The sequence below is a fragment of the Podarcis muralis genome, chromosome 2, assembly GCF_964188315.1.
Source record: "Podarcis muralis chromosome 2, rPodMur119.hap1.1, whole genome shotgun sequence".
In the NCBI taxonomy this organism is placed as follows: Eukaryota; Metazoa; Chordata; class Lepidosauria; order Squamata; family Lacertidae; genus Podarcis; species Podarcis muralis.
The window spans coordinates 83,224,242-83,245,472 of NC_135656.1; the positions used below are offsets into that span (position 1 = coordinate 83,224,242).

General features: G+C 42.5%; 1 protein-coding gene across 1 annotated transcript; it reads left to right on the forward strand.

Annotated features, from left to right (window-relative positions):
• The first annotated feature begins 4,001 nt into the window (after window positions 1-4,001).
• UQCRC1 (ubiquinol-cytochrome c reductase core protein 1) lies at window positions 4,002-19,473 on the forward strand. Its single transcript, XM_028719159.2, has 13 exons — window positions 4,002-4,151; window positions 6,331-6,471; window positions 8,014-8,100; window positions 9,578-9,707; window positions 11,319-11,517; window positions 12,401-12,480; window positions 13,170-13,285; window positions 13,720-13,863; window positions 15,945-16,105; window positions 16,583-16,668; window positions 17,485-17,573; window positions 18,294-18,369; window positions 19,221-19,473. Exons 1-13 carry the CDS (start codon window positions 4,077-4,079, stop codon window positions 19,283-19,285), a joined length of 1,449 nt encoding a protein of 482 aa, XP_028574992.2. The 5' UTR covers window positions 4,002-4,076; the 3' UTR covers window positions 19,286-19,473.
• Window positions 19,474-21,231: the final 1,758 nt, after the last annotated feature.

Sequence of the window (21,231 nt, forward strand, 5' to 3'; positions counted from 1 at the left end):
CTTCATAATTAATTCACCAGGAATTTTCGGCTTCATTACTCAATTGAGTGGTGGTGTTGGAGGTGGGGAGGCTAAAATATAATTTATTTATTTAGAAGATTTCTAACCTGCTCTTTAAAAAAAAATTATCCCAGAGTAGGGCACAAAATAACTGACAAAGCACATAATAAAATGTAAGTTATGCAAAATAATATAACATTTTAAAGCATTGACAGCAGCAAAACACATTGATGCAGCAGAGATATGAGAAGGTTGCTCGGGAAGAAATGTGGCCCTAAGCAGTGGTGGACTTTGGGCTCGTGCTCTTTGCTATGCTAAAATTCACACACACACACCCCACCTCTCGAGCTCTGTATTCCTGTGTCATCTCCTGCAGTGCAGCACCCAGTACAACCACATTGGTTGTGCTACCCTAAAACTTCCTTTGCCCTCAGGTTGAAAAAGGTTCCTCTCCCCTGGCCCAGCCACAGTGTTCTGCAATAACTGAAACTTCCAAACCAAGCCGCAAAGCAGCTCCACTTAGAGCACATTGCAGTAATGCAAACACGAGGTTACCAGCACATGAAACACTGTGGGCAAGGTATCCTTGCCAATGATTAGTCGTAGCTGATCACCCTTGGCCACTGTGACTGCACTAAGCTGTGTCTCAGGCCTGGCCAGGCAAGTTTCTTGTGTGCGTACATGCACTACAAACTGGTTCTTACAGCAAGGGTCATTGTCTGAGTCCTCTATCCCATACCCTGCAAGTGTCCCAGAAAAACCAGGACATCCCGTTTTTTTCTCGTGAGAGAATGGCTGACATTTTGGAAGCAGTGATCTTGAGCATTTTCTCACCATGATATTTCCTGGGGCAATGATCTCGCTCAGCACCCCAAAGCGTGCAGTTTTGGGCACCGTGCCTGAGAAAAGTGCTTTTGGGGGGGAGAAATCAGGGTGTGAAATTGTGCGAGATCATTATGTCCAAAACGGCTGCCATCCTCTCATGAGAAGAAAACGGGAAGATGGTGTCAAGGAAGATTGTGCCCCAGGATTTTGCTGTTGAGGTGTTGGAAGGTATGCTAATATCCCACTTTACACATTGGCAGTAGCAGCACTGATGATGGGGAAGAAAGGTAAAAGGTAAAGGACCTCTGGACGGTTAAGTGCAGTCAAAGGCGACTATGGGGTTGTGGGGCTCATCTTGCTTGCAGGCTGAGGGAGCTGGCATTTGTCCACAGACAGCTTTCCGGGTCATGTGGCCAGCATGACTAAACCGCTTCTGGCACAACGCAACAACGTGACGGAAACCAGAGTGCACGGAAACGCCATTTAGCTTCCCACCACAGCGGTACCTATTTATCTACTTGCACTGGCGTGCTTTCAAACTGCTAGGCTGGCAGAAGCTGAGACAGAGGAACGGGAGCTCACCCCGTCATGGGGATTTGAACAGCCAACTTTCCGATCGGCATACCCAAGAGGCTCAGTGGTTTAGACCACAGTGCCATCCCCCTGACACCAGTGACACTGATGCTAACTTGGTGGTGAGGTTCAGGCTACAGAGGTGCCCCACTGGGACCAATTTGGCTCTCTTGCTGGTGCCACCCATGCAGTCTTGATCTCCCCAGCACCTATCCTACCCTGTCCAAGTAAGCAGCAACACCACCAGTGTCAAGGGGGTGGGTCTATAGCTTCACCCCCTGTGCAAAGTGCAACAGCAGAGATCATTCCATGAGCAGTCTAACGGTAAGTGTTAAAGTCAACTAGCCAAGAGGTGGACAGTTGGAGGTATTGCTTAGTAACCGTGCACAGTGGTGTGATATTTGATGAGGTATTACGTGCCATAATTGGTTGAGTAGTTCTGAGGGAGTTTTCCTCTGCATGTTTAGCTGAATGTCTCCCTGCTCTGTACAAGGTCTGAAGTAAAGCAAGGCAAAACCTCTCTGTTCCTTTCTCAATTATCCTGTTTTTTCCTCAGTAAAGTGATATCAATATTTCTTTTCTCTCTGGACTCCATCTGCTTTAAGTGACTTTGCTAACTTATCTGAAGAAGTGTGCATGCACACGAAAGCTCATACCAAGAACTAACTTAGTTGGTCTTTAAGGTGCTACTGGAAGGATTTTTTTTTTTGTTTTTGCTAACACACACCCCCAACTGCTGCAACACTGGTGAAGGCTATTTCCCGTCTACTGTAAACTCTATAGGTTTTCCGAGAAATCGCCTGTCCAGTTTTTGTTTTATTTTTTTACCGAAACAGCTTCTGAAGCAAAGCGTAAACCACCACTGTTTCCTTTAAAAAAAAAAAGTTTGAGAATGTTTAGTCTTACTCTGAATCTATTTGTGCTTATTATAGAGCAGTTGCAACTCATCTCAATAAGCAGTTGTAGCGGTGGCTGAAAGGAAGATAGTGGCCTCTAGTGCACAGTGGCACACATGACAACCATTTTCAAAGTGGTGTCTCCAAAACTGCCCTAAGAGGCAAAGTACTGTAAGGTCAAGGGTTTGCTGATGATGGATACCGGAAATAGGGGCTCTCCCCTGGTAAATAGTTTTGCAAGCTAGTATGATATGGTGGTTAGAGTGTTGGACAAGGATCTGGGAGGCCAGAGTTCAAATCCTCACTTGGCCATGAAGCTCTCTGGCCGACCTTGGGCCAGTCACTGCTACTCAGCCTAACCTACCTCACAAGATTATTGTGGGGATTAAATGAGGAAGAGGAGAATCACATATGCCACCTTCAGCTCCTTGGAGAAAAAGGTAAGCTATAAATGCTATAAATAAGAAAAATGTTTAAAATGGACAAAAACAGATTTCTTGTCTCCAAATAACCCTGCTCACATAGTAAAAAGAGGTTTCCAGACTTCTGTAACAATAAGCAGCCCAAAGAGGACCCAAAGTGCTCAGCAACCACAGAATGTGGCCTGGCTGTTGTGGGAGAGAACGGAAAATCAGGAGAGGGGCCAGAGGGAATGGAATGGAATACCCTGGTAGAGGGCATAAAACACTGAGAGGGCAGCGCATATGTTGGGATGGACACTTTTTTTTAACAGGCCTGGGGCAAGGTAGCAGTGGTTAAACCGGCAGAAGAGCCATATTGCCCCAACCTCACCATTGCCCTGCCCCCCAGCCCCATCCAGGAAAGCAGGAATAGCACAAGGGTCAGGATGGTGGCTTCATAGCTCCATCTCACTAAACACAGCCACTACCAAATCCTGAACATCAATGCTCCACGCTGAAACATCATGTTGCAGGTCCCACTGCCTTGAAGAAACTTTTGTGCAACAGGTGGATGGGGGGCATTTTAATAATCGTTTTAATATTTTTCCGTTTAGATTAAAATGAGGATAGATGAATTTTTAGAAGTTTGATTCTATTAATGTTTGATTTTGTTAAAATGATCGCTTTCCCCGTTTTTAGCTGCTTTTATTTTAGCAGTAAGCCGCTTTGAGTCCCTGTCAGGAGAAAAAGCAGAGACGAAATTAGGCTTTATTTCACCCTGTTCAAAGACCCAATTTGGAACCCCCTTGTTATAAATCCTCTCTCCCGGGACGGCGAAGATTTTACCAATGGCCTGTCCATTTAATTAGCTGGGTTCTTTTTTTCTTCAGCGTCCCTTTCTCTGACTTTTTATGTTTAAAAGAATTAAATCTTAGGAAACACACAAGCAGGCGGTCAGATTCTGGGCTAACTTTGAAAGAAACAGCATGGGCTTCTGCCCTCATAGAGGTAGAAGATTCGCCAAAAGCACTGCTAGCTCCTCTTGACACACTTCCGGTCTAAAATGGAACAAGTTCTCCACTCAGGCTTCCCATGCAAGGTATAGGCCTCTTCCCTCAAATGACGCAAGCGAGCGACGCCCATGGAGAGGCCCCTGACCAACGGCGGCCTTCAATCTTTTACCGTAAGTTTAGCCTGTGTGTGTGACTCTTAACTCTTTCTTATCTCTCTCTGGTGACTCCCTCTTAATACAAACAGTCCCTTACCATCTTTCTCCTGCGCATGCGGATGTCTTGCCTCATCTCTGATTCCCCCCCTTCCTCCTCCCGCGCATGCGCTCTTCCCTCTCCTCCTGCCGAGCTGCCGGGGTTAAGGCGGCAAGATGGCGGCGTCCTCTGTGTGCCGGGCGGCGGGTTGTGTGGCCAGCCGGGCCCTTCTTCGGGGTCCTCACGCTCCGGTGAGTGCCTGACCGGGTGGGCCGCTGACGGGGTGGAAGAGGAGGAGGAAAGGGCGGCGGTGGTGGGTAGAGGGGGAGCGAACGAAGCGGGGAGTGTGTGCGGAGCCCGTGGGGAAGCCGCCCGCGAAGGTCACGGCGCCCGTCCAGGCCGCCCATTTCACCAGCCGGGCGAGGCCTAGTGGCTGAGAGCTGCCGGCGATGGAAGCGCAAATCGTGACATTCTACAGATATCGTGGGTTGCAGCCCCCCCTACCAACCTTCACGCCCCCCCCCCCCCGCTGCTGCTGCTGTTGCTGTTGCTGGGGCGGTGCTCATTTTGACAGCGTCGCCACTTACCCTCCCATATCCCCACATTGGCCGTGTCCTTTGGAGCAAAAAAAAAAAAAAACACGTGCCTCTGAGCACCTGCAGAGTGTTTTTCCTGCGCCCCGAGCAGCCTTTCTAAGACTTCATAAGAAGGGGCAGGGTTTCTTTCTGAAGTCAAGCGGTCCAGTTCATTTTAGGCGTGTAGTACTGACCACATCTTGCTGGGTAGCGTTGTGGGAACACAGTCCAAAAAAAGAGGAAGAAACATGTTTTCCAAAACATTTGTGGCGGTAGTCCCAGAGCTCTTAAATTCATCATTAAGCTAAAGTGAGATTGGGCAGAAGTTGCCAACTTGCCACCGTTATGCGGTTATAAAAATCTCTCCTTTTTTGTTTTTGTGTTGCAAAATAAGCTTCTGATGTACGCACATCAGATTTGATTCATGGGATAATGGAATTAGGAGTTCAGTTCTTTTAATGAAATTTGGGGTTGCTTTAATTGTTAGAGACGTTTCCCAAATGATTACATTGAATTTAAATAATGAGCTGTTTCTGTCATCAATCTATGTAGAAAGATAAGCATTATTTTGACTTAGTATTTGGGGCAAGTTTAATACCTTTAAGTTTAATGTTCTGCTACAGGTAATTTATATACTTTGTGGTGTTCATTTGTGTATTTCCCCAAGTGCATTTGCAAAGATTTAATGTAGCAATTCACAAGTTTATTTGGGGAAACCTCATTTTTCACTTTAAAAGATGTAGTTTTCAGTACTGGAAGGAAGATTTCATAAGGCATTCTTTTTAGTTAATAGTACAATGATTGTAAAGCTTTTTTCTGCAAATCCTCCTGAACAGGTAATTTTGGAGTTGATGTATTTGGCACCCCTCTGTGGATGGATGGCATTGGGGTCTACGAAATGCCTGCTTCCATTTGCAATTTCAGTGGCTAGGGAGGCATGACATAGAATTGCTCATCATTACACTTTGACGGATGCACATGCTAAGCTGGTGGGCAGTAATCTGAGGCAGTCCTATTTATGAAAGATGTAGGTTATAGTGAGATTTATACATTAGAACAATAAATGGGACTGGATGGAGAATTTGTCATTTTCAGTTTTGTAATTTAGATACCACTTACCTGCTACTGCCAAATGGCAATATCTTTAATAGCAGCACCTTTTATAGTGACTATTTATAGACCATTGACTTTGAGTGCTTTGGGCTCTCCTTTATTGCCGGGGCAAATAACTGGGTTTTTGCAGAAAGCTAAATTTTAAATACTTGTTTATAAATGTTTATTGCAATGTTGTAGATGGGATGTTTCAGATCTTAGAGACAAAATACAATAAAAGTGTGCTACATTCAGCTCAGTCAGTGGAAAGTTGTAAAGCCATCTCTCTGTAGTGCTTCTTTATATTTAAAATTGAGGTTGATTGAACAAAAATTGATTTTCTGCTGTGTTGGACCCTTATAGAAAGGAATTGGTTAGGTCAGTTAGATACCGGTGATGTAATACAGTGGACGATCGGGTTGTGAATGTGAAAACGTGTAACCTGAAGCGTCTGTAACCCGAGGTATGACTGTACTGAAAACTCCATTCAGGTATATGATGTATGCATATACCATGGTGTCCTCTTTCTGATCAGAAGTTATTTTTTGTATTAATGCTGGGATATTTTTTTGGGTGGTGGTCACTTTTTGTATTAATGCTGGGATATTTTTTTTGGTGGTGGTCACATTTCATCAGGTGGTTTCTGTAACAACTTAAAATTGCATACAAGTAATTTTTCACATGTATCTGATGTCTTTATATGACTCTTCGTGTATATATCTTGTTATATGAATTGTGCTTTTGACAATAAACTTTTCTTTAGCCAGCGCTATGGAGTTTGACAAGAAGAGGAAGCACTGCATCTTATGCTCAGGTGCTGCATCATATTCCTGAGACGCATGTCACCACTCTAGACAATGGCTTACATGTGGCTTCTGAACAATCTGGCCAGCCTACTTGTACGGTAAGCATAATATGGGGTTCTGAAAATTATTAGAGTCTCTATTGTTTCAGTTGGGCCTATCTTCAGTTAAAGTTTGCTATTTTTTATTGAAGTGTGTAACCTGCCATCTTTCTGAGTTTCAAGTTAAAAAGTACTATTTTTGAAAAACAGAAAAGAAAATTCTAAAAGATAAATATCAAACTAAATGAGGAGCAAACACTAAATAATTCCTCTCACTGATTCAAAACAATGTTCTGACTTCAGTGACTCTCCAGGAAAAGGAATTCACAGCTATGAAGCAGCAACTGACAGTGCACCTTTGGATTTTGTTTGCTTCTTCTTTGCTTGTTACTGATCAATGGCAGTGATTCTCAGGCTTTATTCTGAAGAACCCTAAGGTTCCTGTGGAAGCTTCTCTGGGGCTTCTCCGTGAGAAGGCCAGAATGACAGGCAAATGTTCTTGAAACATGCCCAGCGCAACTGATCTACTCTTCAGCGTATAGCCGTTGAGTGTTTTCTTGGGTTCAGTTTCAGTTCAGGCAGGGCAAGAGTGAGGACCAGCTGGCTGAGCCATTCCCTAAAATATGCTTCAGAATCTTCTACAAGGCACACAGGACCTCTGACCTCAGTAGACAAGTCAACGTGGAAAGATTTCTCTCAAGGTTAATGTCTATAAACAACTCACCTAGAGTGGTGATAGACATTGTAAGAAGATACAGGAAGAACGTATCTTGGTCATATGAGGTTTGAATGGCTCTGAAAAGTGTATGAAAGGCTAGTGAAATTCTGGAGTGTATTATGCTTTTGACGTCCCATTGGCATATTTACTGGTTTCTGCCCATTATAGGCTTCAAATATTCTTCAACAGCAGCCCTGTTTTTAGGACTTACTATAATGGCCACTTCATAGTTTTAAAGACAGTTTGCTGCTAAAGGAAAGAATTGCTCTTCTTACTAAAACACTCTTCTATAATGTAACTGGCTCACTTGGAGTACCTTAAGGCCATGGAGTAGAATAAATAACTTCAGCCAGATTGCTAGAAATAGAGACACCTTTATTGTTCTAATAAGCTGTACCTACACTCAAGCCATTCCTAGGCATAAAATAATAAAAGGCAATATATGACAATATTATAAAAGGCATTGCTGCATATAATCAGTGGGATAAAAATTAAGATTTTAAGAGCCTAAAATAATGAAAAGGTCTTAATCTGGCATGAAAACAGCCATAAGAAAGGTGCCAGGCAAGCATCTTTGTGGTGGCTATTCCACACCAGGGGTGCCACCACTGAGGAGGCTTTAGAACCAAACCCCTGTTGTACTTTCAGTTCCACTTATGCTTTGAACAAATTCAATTAGTAGAAAGGCTGTGCCTCAGTAAGAAAAGCCTTTGTAAACTACAAAATACAGGGAGAAATAGGGATTTAAGAGTGTAATTATTCTTTGTGTAGTGGAAATTGTAGGTAAACTACTGCTTTCTGTGCACTCTGTCTTAATAGCAGACAAATGTCTGGAAAATTGGTCTAATATGTAATGTATTTACTCATTGTTTCTTTTTTGTCAGGTTGGGGTGTGGATCAGAGTGGGAAGCCGCTATGAAACTGAGAAGAACAATGGAGTTGGCAACTTTGTGGAACACCTGGCTTTCAAGGTGAGGTGACAAGTTATTCTCTTCCCAATATCTTCTATATATTTTTGGAGAGTTGCTTGTCTGTTCACTATGTATTTGGAGACCTCTGGCGCTGTGGGTTAAACCACAGAGCCTAGGACTTGCCAATCAGAAGGTCGGTAGTTCGAATCCCTGCGACGGAGTGAGCTCCTGGTGCATGGTCCCTGCTCCTGCCAACCTAGCAGTTCGAAAGCACGCCAAAGTGCAAGTAGATAAATAGGTACTGCTCCAGCGGGAAGGTAAATGGCATTTCTGTGCGCTGCCCTGGTTCGCTGGCCACATGACCCGGAAGCTGTACGCCGGCTCCCTCGGCCAATAAAGCAAGATGAGCGCCGCAACCCTAGAGTCGGCCACGACTGGAACTAATGGTCAGGGATCCCTTAACCTTTCTAAGGCTATTGTAACCAAATTTTGCATGATGTTTCCTTAGATCATGGAGCAGGCTTTTGTCTTGTTTGGATACAGTTGATTGGCATTTTGAATCCTGCTAGCCCCGTCAGCTAGAGTTCTGTTAAGCAAGGATCTTTCAGTCAGAATCCTTAGGATCTTAGCAGCCTGCTCTCCTTCCTCCTTCCCTAAGCATGATATTACCTCTGATCCTTTATATCCCAGTCCACAAACAAACCAACATCAAAGATACATACTTTTGCTTTAATGCCTTTTACAGACCAGTATAACTGGAATTCACACTTTACCTCGTTTGTTTTTTAGTATCTCATGAAATATTTATCAGCCAGCCAAGGTTAGCTCTAGGAAGCAAATTAAGCGCATATTCCCTCCCAATTTCTTTTACAGTCTTATTTCTTTACAACCCACATAAAGATAATCAGGACAATACAAGTTAATAGGAAAACGAAAGACCAGCATTGGCAATGAGTGCATGACTTTGCTGTGATCTCTGGCAAGGACTTCTAGAAAAATCAGATTGATTGGATCATACCTGTCTGATAGTTTCAGTATATTTGAGAAGAGCATGAATAACCTTTATAACGCTGCACTGATTCTTCTCTGATCCACCATAATGTGTGTCTGTAAATTTAATCAGCCTGTTTTTAATTAATGTTTCTCCCATTCTCTGTGGCTGAAATCAAATTCTCATATTCCACTTCGTTGAGGAGAAAGAATAAAAATGTAATAAAGTGAATACCATGTCCTTTGTGTGGTGAATATTATTTGTACATATCCTCATGCAGGGAGAACTTGTGCTTACCACATCAGAGTGAATTCTTTAAATGCTTAGCATTTTTAAGGCATTCTGAAAGAGACTACTTTTTAAAGATTTTTTTTTTATGGACTTAAATGCTCTGTGGCAGTATTTTGTGACTGTTGAGTTGAATTTGTGTTCTGTTGTGCAATTTGAGAGTTTCCACATATGTTAAAAATTCTGGTGCTTCAGCTACTGTTACGTACTCATTATGCCCCCAGATATCCAATTGTTTGTCTATCTGTATTTCTTTAGGGTACAAAGAAACGCCCTGGTCCTGAATTTGAAAAGGAAGTTGAGAGCATGGGTGCACATCTCAATAGTTACACCTCTCGTGAGCAGACTGCCTTCTTCATGAAAGCGTTAGCCAAAGATTTGCCCAAAGGTAGTGCCATTGGGTTGTGTTATTTTACACTTGAGAATTTGGCAGGCGGGGATATTGCTTTCTTCTTTGCATTTGTGTTTAATTAGCTTTCAAAGGACAAAACAAATCCACAGGGTTTTTGTAGAAGGCTATATTTTAATTGCACTTCCACACAAAATAATGGCTTTTGATTTAAGCCAATTTCAGTCAGCAGGAAGCAATTTTCCACATTATAACAGTGTATTAACCACTTGGCAGCCTGTGTGTTGTGGTTTCCTAAAGGAAGTTGCCCAGGGCTGGACAAATGGTTACGTTATTATTGTCAAGAAGCAGTTGCTTTCAGATGGCCAAAATGGGCCACAATAATCCCAGCAATTATCAAAAGATGTAAAATTGTGCTGCCTTGGCAGAAATTTCACTCTTTGATTATTTCACGAAATGCTAGTTGCATGGACCACCTACTACCCTATATGCTAGCAAAAGCTTTGTAGTTTAAGCACTTGAACTGTTCATTCAGGTCCATATAACAGCAACTGAGATGTAAACCCAAATGAGATGTTAGATTTTGGGAGATGTAGGGATGGAGAATAATAGAAGCAGGGGAAGTATAAAACCAGCAGGATGGAGAAGAATGAGAGGCAGGAAATAAGATGATGTGTTCTATTTGTCATCATTGGGGGTTTGGCTGTGTGGTAGCTTTATGATGCCATAAATGCTATATGCCGGTAGCAGTGTTAGAAACTGAGATATGAAATCTAGGAGCTAAATGGCACCATAAACATAGGTTATGGGCACAACAACAGAATGTTTAGGCATGCTTTTTAATAACAAAAATACAAAGCTGAAAATGAATGAACTGCAGCTAAAATATTATGTTCATTTTTCACATAGTCTAGTCCTTCCCCTGCCCACCCCCCTAATACTCTTAAGAGGGGTTTTTCTCTAGTCTTAAGAGAGTAGCTGGAAGTGGGGAGGCAGAAAAAAGGTACTCCTTTCCTTCCATTCTGCAGTTTTAATCTGAAATTTTGGCACAGTACTGTGCCCAGAGCTCAGAAACTGCTTGGTCTAATGAAATTTCCTGTCGCAAAATGCTCCTAGAAAAATGGGAGTTCCGAACATTGGCCAGTGGTTCCCACTTGGTGGTCTGTGGATCCCAGGGTGCCTTTGGCACACACCCGTCAAATGTCCAGAACATCCCATTTTGGGGGGCCGTGCTCTTGTGAAGAGCACAGCACCCAAAGACATGTGAGATTGCAGTGCCCCAAAACACATTTGGGGCACCATGCTCTCGCACAGGTCGTGTGACTCATGCAGGAGCGCAGCCCAGAAGATGCACACCCGTTTTGCACTGGGAGATGTTGATGGGGGGAGGGGTATGGTGGCACCATTCACATACCAGAAACTACAGCAGAGATATCCACATTTTCAAAAATACGGTCCATGGCTTGGCTTTTGAAAAACAAGAGAGCTGCAATTATTAGCTAATTGAGAACCACTGCTGCTTATCTGTGTGCAAGTTCATTTCTCGCCCAAGAATGTCTAGTTGTCTTCTCCATTCAGTTTGGCAAGAAAATATGTCTTAAGTAGCATGTCTCTTCCCACCCCCCACCCCTTTTTCTTTTCTTTTTTTAGCAATTGAGATTCTGGCTGATGTGGTGCAGAACAGCAGCTATGAGGATTCCCAGATTGAAAAGGAGCGGAATGTCATCCTTCAAGAAATGCAAGAACTTGATGGCAGCTTGTCCCATGTCGTCTTTGATTACCTGCACGCTACAGCTTATCAAGGCACTGCTTTGAGTCGGACTGTTGAAGGAACAACAGCAAATGCAAAGTAAGGAGAGCTTATTTCCTGGCTAATAAAGCGCATCTGAAATCATTTCCCCTCCACTGCTAGGTTATATTTTATGGAGGTTCTTGTTTGAAGTAAATAACTGAAATAAATGGTAAGGTGTATCATACAATACATAAGGTAGCAAGGGCTTTAACAGAAGCAAAGAGAAGGTGTGTATTTACATGGCGAGCATAGGATACTTTATACCAGGTTAGAACGCTGGTCTGCCTAGCTCAATATTGTTGACACTGATTGACAACAGCTCTCCAGGGTTTCATGCAGGTGACATTCTTTGTCCTACATGGAGATGCTGGAGACTGAACCTGGGACTTCCTGCATTATTTTAACAGATGTTGAAAAGAAGAGGGATAACGTCTTTTCAGCAACAGGACTAAAAGCTTAACATACTAAACTTTAGAAAGAAGTTGCAATTGAAAGCAGATCAGTAGTGCAAGGACTTGACAGTCTGTATTTTTACAACTTTTATTAAGAATTGATCACTGATGTTCCCATTTTCCAAATAAAGCACTCTGGGTGAGGAAGAGTGGCTTGTCTAATACTTCCCTTCTGAGCAGAGATCCAGATTGGCATCTCTTCAGGTCCAAGTCCAATGAAATTATTCTCATGCTAATATCCATGTGACTGAGACATTGATTACAATCCTGTGCACAGTTATACATATTTTAGAACCATTGTTTGTTTGTTTTTAAAAAAAACAGGAATTAAGTATCCTAAGCAAGTTTGATTGCAGCTACTATCTGTTAGGAAGGAAAGGTAGGGTCTCCAGAGTGCTTAACATAGGAGTGCTTGAATTGCAGTGGTGTAAAAACTGCACAAGAAACTCATCTCTGCATATTTAATGTATTTTTTGTATTTTTATTAGGCATTTGTCCCGTGCAAATCTAACAGAATATGTTGAGACTCACTACAAAGCCCCTCGCATGGTCCTGGCAGCTGCTGGAGGTTGGTACTAGTTTACTGTTAGGAATAACTCAACTTTCTTAGACTGGCCTGATGTACAATTATATACAAATGCCAATAGGATTACAGTAGGGGCCAGCATAGAGCAGATGGCAAAATATCTGAAGTCAGATCAGCCAATCAACTTCCCCTGGTGGTACTTGCAGTTCCTTTATTTCACTGGCCTTTGTCAGAATGTTTTCTGGAAGTACACACTACACCCTGTATATGCTTAACAATTGATCAAAGAAGTTTAGAATCAAGACATGGCTAAATCATATTCCATGTCTTTTGAGTCCATGTTATGATTAAATGGACCACATTCCCAGTTTTGTTCCTGCTAGGACAGCATAGTGAGAATAAAATCAATAGAGCCTAAACTAACAGATAGGCCTGTTTTCTTTCTTTTTTTCAGTTTCACATGAAATCAGATAAAATGTTTATATGTAGTAAAAGACGTTTGAATAGATAGACTTGGTGAATAAATTTTCATTGGGGTGAGAGAATTAACTTTCCTGTGACCATATGCACTGTGTAAACTTCTGCTAAACTACTTTTGCCCAAAGAGCTATCAGAGAATAAGATTTTAACATGTTAGGCAGCTGCCAAACAACAAGAAATTTATTTTTTGTATTCTTTCTCGAAAACAGAAGCCATTGTATTGTTGTCACTTCTTTTGCTTTCTTTACCAGGGGTCAGCCACAAAGAAGTCGTGGACCTTGCCAAGCAGCATTTTGGCAACGTTCCCTATGAATACAAGGAAGACACAATTCCCATTCCTCCATACTGCCGCTTCACTGGGAGTGAGGTAGAGTTTTAAATACTTGGGCATCCTCAACAAGCAGAGAGTGAATCTCAGAAAGTGTCGATTTCACTTAAGTTCTTAATAGTGAGTTTGCCGACTCCTTTTGTTTAGCAAAATTGTATTTTAGTCTTGAATTCACCCCCCAAGAATATAACCTCCCTCGCTCCTTTTTTGCCAAAACCCTCCTTTTGGACAAACTATTGTAAGAGGCTGCTCTGTATTTATACATATTTTGAAGATGAAAACCGAAGTATAGGATTGGAGTGTGCAGACACAAAGATCCTGCATACGGATTCCTGTGCCTCCCTATTGTTTAAACGTGCTCTGCCCTCTTCTGTGCCATCTATCCGCAATATGTGGTGAGAGAGAAGAGTGCACGTGATCTCACAGTCTACTCCTGAAACCTGAACTCATTTCTCATGTGTGTGTTTTTCCAGATCAGAGTCAGAGATGATGATTTGCCTTTGGCTCATGTTGCTATTGCAGTGGAGGGACCAGGCTGGGCCAATCCAGACAATATTCCCCTTCTGGTAGCTAATGCAGTCATTGGGCGATACGATGTTACTTTTGGTGGTGGCAAGGTAAGTTTCTATGGGACTGGGATATCTATTTTGCATTACTTGTAACAGTCTCCTCCCACATGCATTTCCATTGTGTATGCTAGCAAAATTATACAGCATTTTGCAGTTTTAGGTAGATGAACCCATAGTGTGAAAATGTGGCCTTAATTTGATGATGTGTTTGAGTTAGTTGCACATGAGTTAAAATAGCAACGTTCAGGTAGGCTATAATCATCATCATCATCTATTACTTGTACCGTCCCATCAAGCCAGGCATCCCAAGCCACTCTGGCCGACTTCCAAGAGGATATTAAAAACACAATAAAATATCAGACATTAAAAACTTCCCTAAACTGGGCTGCCTTTAAATTATCAGATCACCAAGCATAGTTCCAGATTTGCTAGGCTTGTCTGATGCTTCCACTATAAAGGAATGCCAAATCTGTTAAAACTGTCTGGAGGCTCTAATCCTTGCTGAAATCTCAAATTATGATTAAATAAAAAAATGGTATTCTCCATCATAGCTATATACTTCCAATATTTTTGTTTCCATTGAAGAGTGTATTGTGGAGATTGTATTTTCAAAAACCACAATTCCTGAATAGAGAGGGATTCTATTCAGTGAGTCTCCTCAAATCTAACACGGCCAGGTAAACATGAGTTGCCTGGAAAATGATTCTTGCCTTTCACATTCGGATATGCAGGTCTCTGGAAAAGGATAGGCTTGCGGAAGGCAAGATTACATGTCTTGGATTTAAAGTCTCATTGAGGGAACTCAAATCATTTAGAGTTGATCATCAGTTCACTACATGCGTTTGCTGCTGGTGCAGTGCTTGAGTAGGTCAGCATTGAGGCACTTTGAACAGTCAAGATATGCTCGGATTCTGACTTCTTGATGCACCTGTTTGTGCTATCTTCATGCACTTAGATAATTCAGCTACTGCTAGTCATGTGAATAAAACCACAAACTGCTGTGTGTTTATCCTTGACTATCAACATAAATATAAATCTGAGAATGTGCTCCTTGATGTCTTTCTGGCAGGTGTCAACAAGGGTTGTAGCTCATTGTATGTCCCTTGCATATAGAAACCCCAGGCTCAGCCCTTAATATCGCCAATTGATCTGTTTCTGGTTAGGGTAATTGAAAATAGGACAAGTGAGACAATGGTCTCGTTCATTGTATTCAGTCTGGGGTTTTTTTTATGTAAACTTTTTTTATGGAAACTACAGCTAATCCAGAATGCGGCAGCTAGACTGGTGACTGGGGGCAGCCGCCGAGACCACATAACACCGGTCTTGAAAGACCTACATTGGCTCCCAGTACGTTTCCGAGCACAATTCAAAGTGTTGGTGTTGACCTTTAAAGCCCTAAATGGCCTCGGCCCAGTATACCTGAAGGAGCGTCTCCACCCCCATCGTTCTGCCCGGACGCTGAGGTCCAGCGCCGAGGGCCTTCTGGCGGTTCCCTCATTGCGAGAAGCAAAGCTACAGGGAACCAGGCAGAGGGCCTTTTCGGTAGTGGCGCCTGCCCTGTGGAATGCCCTCCCATCAGATGTCAAAACGATAAACAACTACCTGACATTCAGAAGACATCTTAAGGCAGCCCTGTTCAGGGAAGTTTTTAATGTATGATATTTTAGTGGGGTTTTTGGTTTCTATGGAAGCCGCCCAGAGTGGCTGGGGAAACCCAGCCAGATGGGCGGGGTACAAATAATAAATTATTATTATTATTATTATTATTATAAAAAAAACAACAGCAGCAACAACTAGTGCCCCAAATTTGGGGGTGGAGAGAGCAGTGACTGCACTGCAACATGAAACAGCGTACTGAGCAAGGGAAGGACTTGGGATTCTCACATGGCAAGTTTGAAACAATCTCCAAAGCAGTAATTGCCGGGCTATCCCCTTTGGTTTTCTGACTTACATTCTCATAGTATCTGTGCAATTGAGGAACAGTCTCTGTCACAGAGTGCAGGTGGTTTTCATCCACAGTCACAGTGGTCTATGATGTCTGTGTTTTCTGCTTCCTTAATTTTAACTTCTTGGTGGGTTTGTTGGGCAAAGCAGATGGCCATAACTGGTCATAATTATTTTACCTACAGAATCAGTCGAGCAGGCTGGCTAGAATTGCTGTGGAAAACAAGCTGTGTCAAAATTTCCAATCCTTCAACACTTGCTACTCTGACACAGGTCTGTTCGGTTTCTATTTTGTTACTGATGCTATGAATGTTGAAGACACACTGCACTTTGCCCAGGGTGAATGGTGAGTATGAGCTCATTGCCAGCTCTGTTCCTACAAAACTTGCACTGCAGGGGAGTCAGTACATTGAGTTAGCTTCACAAATACTAGGTGTAGACAGAGCAGTACTGTATAAGGCTTCACAATGTATCTCACTGCAACCTATCTATGACACATGCAAATCTCTTGGGGCCATAGGTATTGAAAATGTCAATTAAGTCTATTGAGGAAGAAACATCCATTACATGTGTTATATAGAAAAGAATATGAATAACATTGAGGGCTGATATACAGACATCACCTCATTCAGGATATCAGCTCATTTGTCCATGTTTGTGCTGCCTTTTGATCACTTCTTATATGGCTTGCACCTCTCAGGTTTTGTCTACTGATTAGTAACCATAGTAAAGATTTAATATTGAGCCTATGAAAACATGAAAGGCAGAGTCGCCTAAAAGTAGTTGGTATTTGATTAACATTTCCCCTCTGCTTCCTGTGCAGGATGCGCCTCTGTACCAGTGTGACTGACAGCGAGGTGAAGAGAGCCAAAAACATTGTTCGTAACACACTGATGGCTCAGCTGGATGGTATGATTTTTTTAAAAAAAGTTGGGTAGTTCCTGCTTTGCACTTTCTGAGTGGATCTTTGAATGTTTCTCCAGGTCCCTGACTCACTTGGATGTAATGCCCAAGCTATTCAACATCTATAAGTTCTAGTAAGCGTTTTCCTGTGATCTGTCCATTGTGTGCAACTTCTGGAGCAGGAAGGCTACTGTTGGTAACGCAGTTATCTGTGCCTGTCAGAAACGACACAGTCTTTCTTCTGCTCCCTCTTGTCTTTATCACTTGGTTCAGATTTGGAGCTTCCTAGATGAGACCCATTTGTCTCCATGATAGAAAATAAGTGGAGCTGACTTGAGATTAAAATAAGTCTCAACTATATGAATTTTAGTCCGCTTGCATATGGTTAAGATCATTAACTTGGATGAAGCACAAATATGTTATAGGAACCATCATCTTTGAAGAACCAGTCCTTCCTAGGAGAAAAACGGGGAGTGTCTCTTTAAGATAGTCCTGGGACTCAATATGGCACTCCAGATACTTCTATCTGACCCTTGATAATGCCACTTGTTTGCCTGGATTTGTGTGTGTGTGTAAACCTTTAATTTAAGTATAGCTGAACTATAGTCCTACCTGTGGCTTCACCTAATTCTTGCCTCCGGCCAGAAACAAGTCTATTCTATTGTAGCTTTCTGAAATGAATTTCTAAAAAGACCATATAACAGGGCCTGTTAAATGTAAGTTCGCAACAGGTGCTGCTTACATAGTCTTACGTAATGTTCTTTACATCTTAAAACACAGCTTAAGGTTTCCACTGACAATTGACTAATTCATATATTCCAGGTACCACTCCTGCATGTGAGAATATTGGAAGCCATCTGCTGAACTATGGACGCCGGATATCTCTGGCAGAATGGGATTCCAGAATTTCTGTAGGTATCTTTATTAAACGGAAGGAGAAGTTAAATATACTTGCATTTCTGGAGCATAATGCTTGTCATTGAAAGCTGGACCTTCTGCATAGATCCTTTTTAACAACAACTACCCTGTTTCCCCGAAAGTAAGACATCCCCCCAAAATAAGACCTCCCCGATAATAAGGCCTCCCCCTGAACATAAGGCCTCCCCGGAATATGTGTATCGTATTCTTCTTCATGGAAAAATAAGACATCCCCTGAAAATAAGACCTGGCGCATCTTTGGGAGCAAAAATTAATATAAGACACTGTCTTATTTTTGGGAAAACAGGGTAGGTGGTTATGTTCAACTTAAGTATCTGTACAGCATATGTAACCACCTGCTCATCAGCAGTGAACTTAGAGAACTCAGGAAATCAAGCCTAGATCTGGAACCCTGGTCACAACATACAAAAATGTTTAGTAAAGCATGTTGTGATTCTTGAAGTGCAGTGCTGGCATGTTTGAGGCTAACTGGACAGGCGCTGCAGAAAATTATAAAGCTTTCCTATGTATCTTGAGGGAAAGACATTGTAGATGATCTTAGAAATCACTGAACCATGTGAGATCCTTCCAGCTTGAGAGTTCTGCCAGCCATGACAAAGTCCTTGGCTAGCAGTCTGCTGGGTAGTGTCAAAGTAATGCCTCCGACTTTATTGATTGAAGTGTAATCCTCTGCTTTTCTCTGACACTTCTAGGCAGTTGATGCAGCAACAATTCGGGAAGTCTGCAGCAAATATCTCTATGACAGATGCCCAGCTGTTGCAGCAGTTGGTAAGTGGTTATGCCTTGTATGTTTTCATCTTCTTGGGAGATGAAAAAGGACATAAATGGTAGCTGCTTTCATTAGACACCTTGGTTTCTGGGGGGCGGAGGGTGTTTCATAACACCACTTACCTATTTTGGCCTTTATTTGGCTTCATCTCTGTTTGAGCTGCTTCAGATTAGCCATGCCAAATTAGTCGCCTGCTGCATTTGGCGAATCAAGTTCGATCTGAGCACTTGAGGCAGTACAAGTCTGCACGCCACCCTTTTTACATCTCCCGTTACGAGGGAGCTACGATTTTAACCGAGAAGGGCTCTGGCAACATTTGTAAAATGCTCCATTTGGGGTCAGTTTCATTTATGCAACGCTAGCAGGTGGGCTGGCTCATTGTAGCAGCATTCCTGCATCTTTGACTGCCAGCCAAGGAAACGCTTCCCTTGGAAAACCTGCCTGAACAGCTTGGTTACTTAAAGGAGCTGGTGATTCCTCCATTGCACACTGCAGTCATTAAAGTTTCCACCTAAGTCTTCAAAGCAAAGCTCTTTGGAAGGGGCTTTCCAGACAAAACTGGGAGTCTATAAAATCCCCTCAAACACCATATTGTCTGAGACTTGGATTTTGCCCTGTTGTTGAATCAAACATCTACTATGGGGATTTGGGCTCTGAGGAGCCGAGGACAGAGAGACACATTGTTACAATTGATCTTAAGTCTTTCATAGCCGTCGGGTAAGACTAGCTCTGCTTTAGCTGATTTAAGACCATAATAGTTTTAGTGTTGATTAGAGAGGAGCGGGACAGCAATGATGCCAGATGTTTTCTTGACTGTGTTTTCTAATGACCAACTCTCTTTCTCTCTCAGGTCCCATCGAACAACTTCCGGACTACAACCGTATCCGCAGCGCCATGTACTGGCTCCGTTTCTAGGCTATGTTGTATGCAGAATGGAAGCGAGGCAGCGAGGGTAATGAAGGGCCCTCCCCTCTGGGTCTGTTCTTGTGGGTTTCTTGTGTGCCAGTGGCAAGATGGGCTCCATGACTGCTGTACAAACATTCTTCTTTATCGTTGTGTAAGAGGTGCGTCCCAGAGAGCTAAATAAATTAAATTTAAATGGATTTGGCATCCAGTGTTTATGGCTAAATTGCAATGGAAGTGACTCATGGGGGCTGAGGGCATTTTCCTTCATCTTTCCAAGGAGGGAGCACTTTTACCGTTTAAATCTTGCTTACACTTGTCTCCAGTATCGTTTAACCCTCGCAACAACCTCTTTAAAAACTTTGTGACCTGCGCTTTGCTTTAGCCTGTGAAAGGCGTTCACAGGGAAGGGAGGGGGAAGGCCTTAAGCAAGCAGGAATTAGTGTTTTTGCCTTAGTGGGAAACTGTGAGGCTTCATTCCGGCTTTATACAACAAATAGGCAGGAAGAAGGAGAAGGTGGCATGTGGATACAGTGGTACCTCGGGTTAAATACTTAATTCGTTCTGGAGGTCTGTTCTTAACCTGAAACTGTTCTTAACCTGAAGCACCACTTTAGCTAATGGGGCCTCCTGCTGCCGCTGCGCTGCCGGAGCACAATTTCTGTTCTCATCCTGAAGCAAAGTTCTTAACCCGAGGTAGTATTTCTGGGTTAGCGGCATCTGTAACCTGAAGTGTATGTAACCTGAAGCGTCTGTAACCCAAGGTACCACTGTACATGGATTTCTACTGCCGCTGCCCCTTTCCCTGCTACTAGAGGAAAGGAAGCACTTCTTTCCTTTTACCTAGAGAGCAGAGTGGTGGTGTGATGTTTTTCTCCAATGCTTTTTAAAATAAATATTGTTACATAGCCCTCAGCTGTGTTCCCAGAGCAGTTTACGCAAATAATAAGATTGTTCCATTTCCACATTTAAAAGTTTTTTTAAAAAATCCTCCCATAATATATATTTAAATACGCATTTGCTCCAGAACTTAATTTTGATACACATTTTGAGACAAACTACTAAGAATTGTCACAACATTCAGAGCAGTACGGAATCTAGCAGGTGAAGAAGCAGCAAGCCAATCATTAGTTTTAGCAGTACACAGATTGGGATAGTTCACTTAGGAATTTGCAACTATCGAATCATCAATAATTTTTACCCTCACAGTGGACTTATTCAGTGGCTTTGCATTTGGTGGTTTGTTTCGACTAGATGGCAGTCCACATATCGGGAGAGGGGGTTATTCATATATTGATTATGTGGATCAGAAGGTGCAAACCTCCAAATTCAGTATCTCTCATATGCTAGGAATATGCAGAACATGTATTTCTAAAAGCCCAGCTTCTCTTGTGCCTTTTAAATCCCACAGTGAATCCAGCAAAGTTTCTCCACAAGGTGGCACTAGTTTATTACTTTTAAACTCTTGCCGCGCAGTCACTGTTAATGTTTTATTCTTGGGTTACGTATCCTTGGAAGTTCCATTTCATTTCTAGACGTTGCCCTGACAAGTGGGTTTAGGAATAATGTCAGAGCTTCCAGGAGTTAGTCATAGGACTTGAGACTAATCCAATAAATAAACCATTTGTGCCGAATCTGGGTGTTTATTTACAATCGGTGTCTGAACCTTCGGTTTATTAGGCAAGTTTGAAATTGTTAAAGTGTTCTTGCTGTAATTTGTACTGAAACTGTCATTGCAAGCTCTGGCTCGTTGAATCTGCTGCTGAACATCTAAAAACTAACTTCCAGGGCCAATAAACCATTCCACCTTAGTTTATGGGTATAATTTTGCCTTAATCCTTTTTCTCCCGGTTGGCATGTTCCATTACAGCATCTTTCTTGTACAGCACTAGGTGAACAAAATGTATGGCCATACAAATGGTCTCAGAGCTGAGGTGGAGGAGTGGACCAGTCATTTT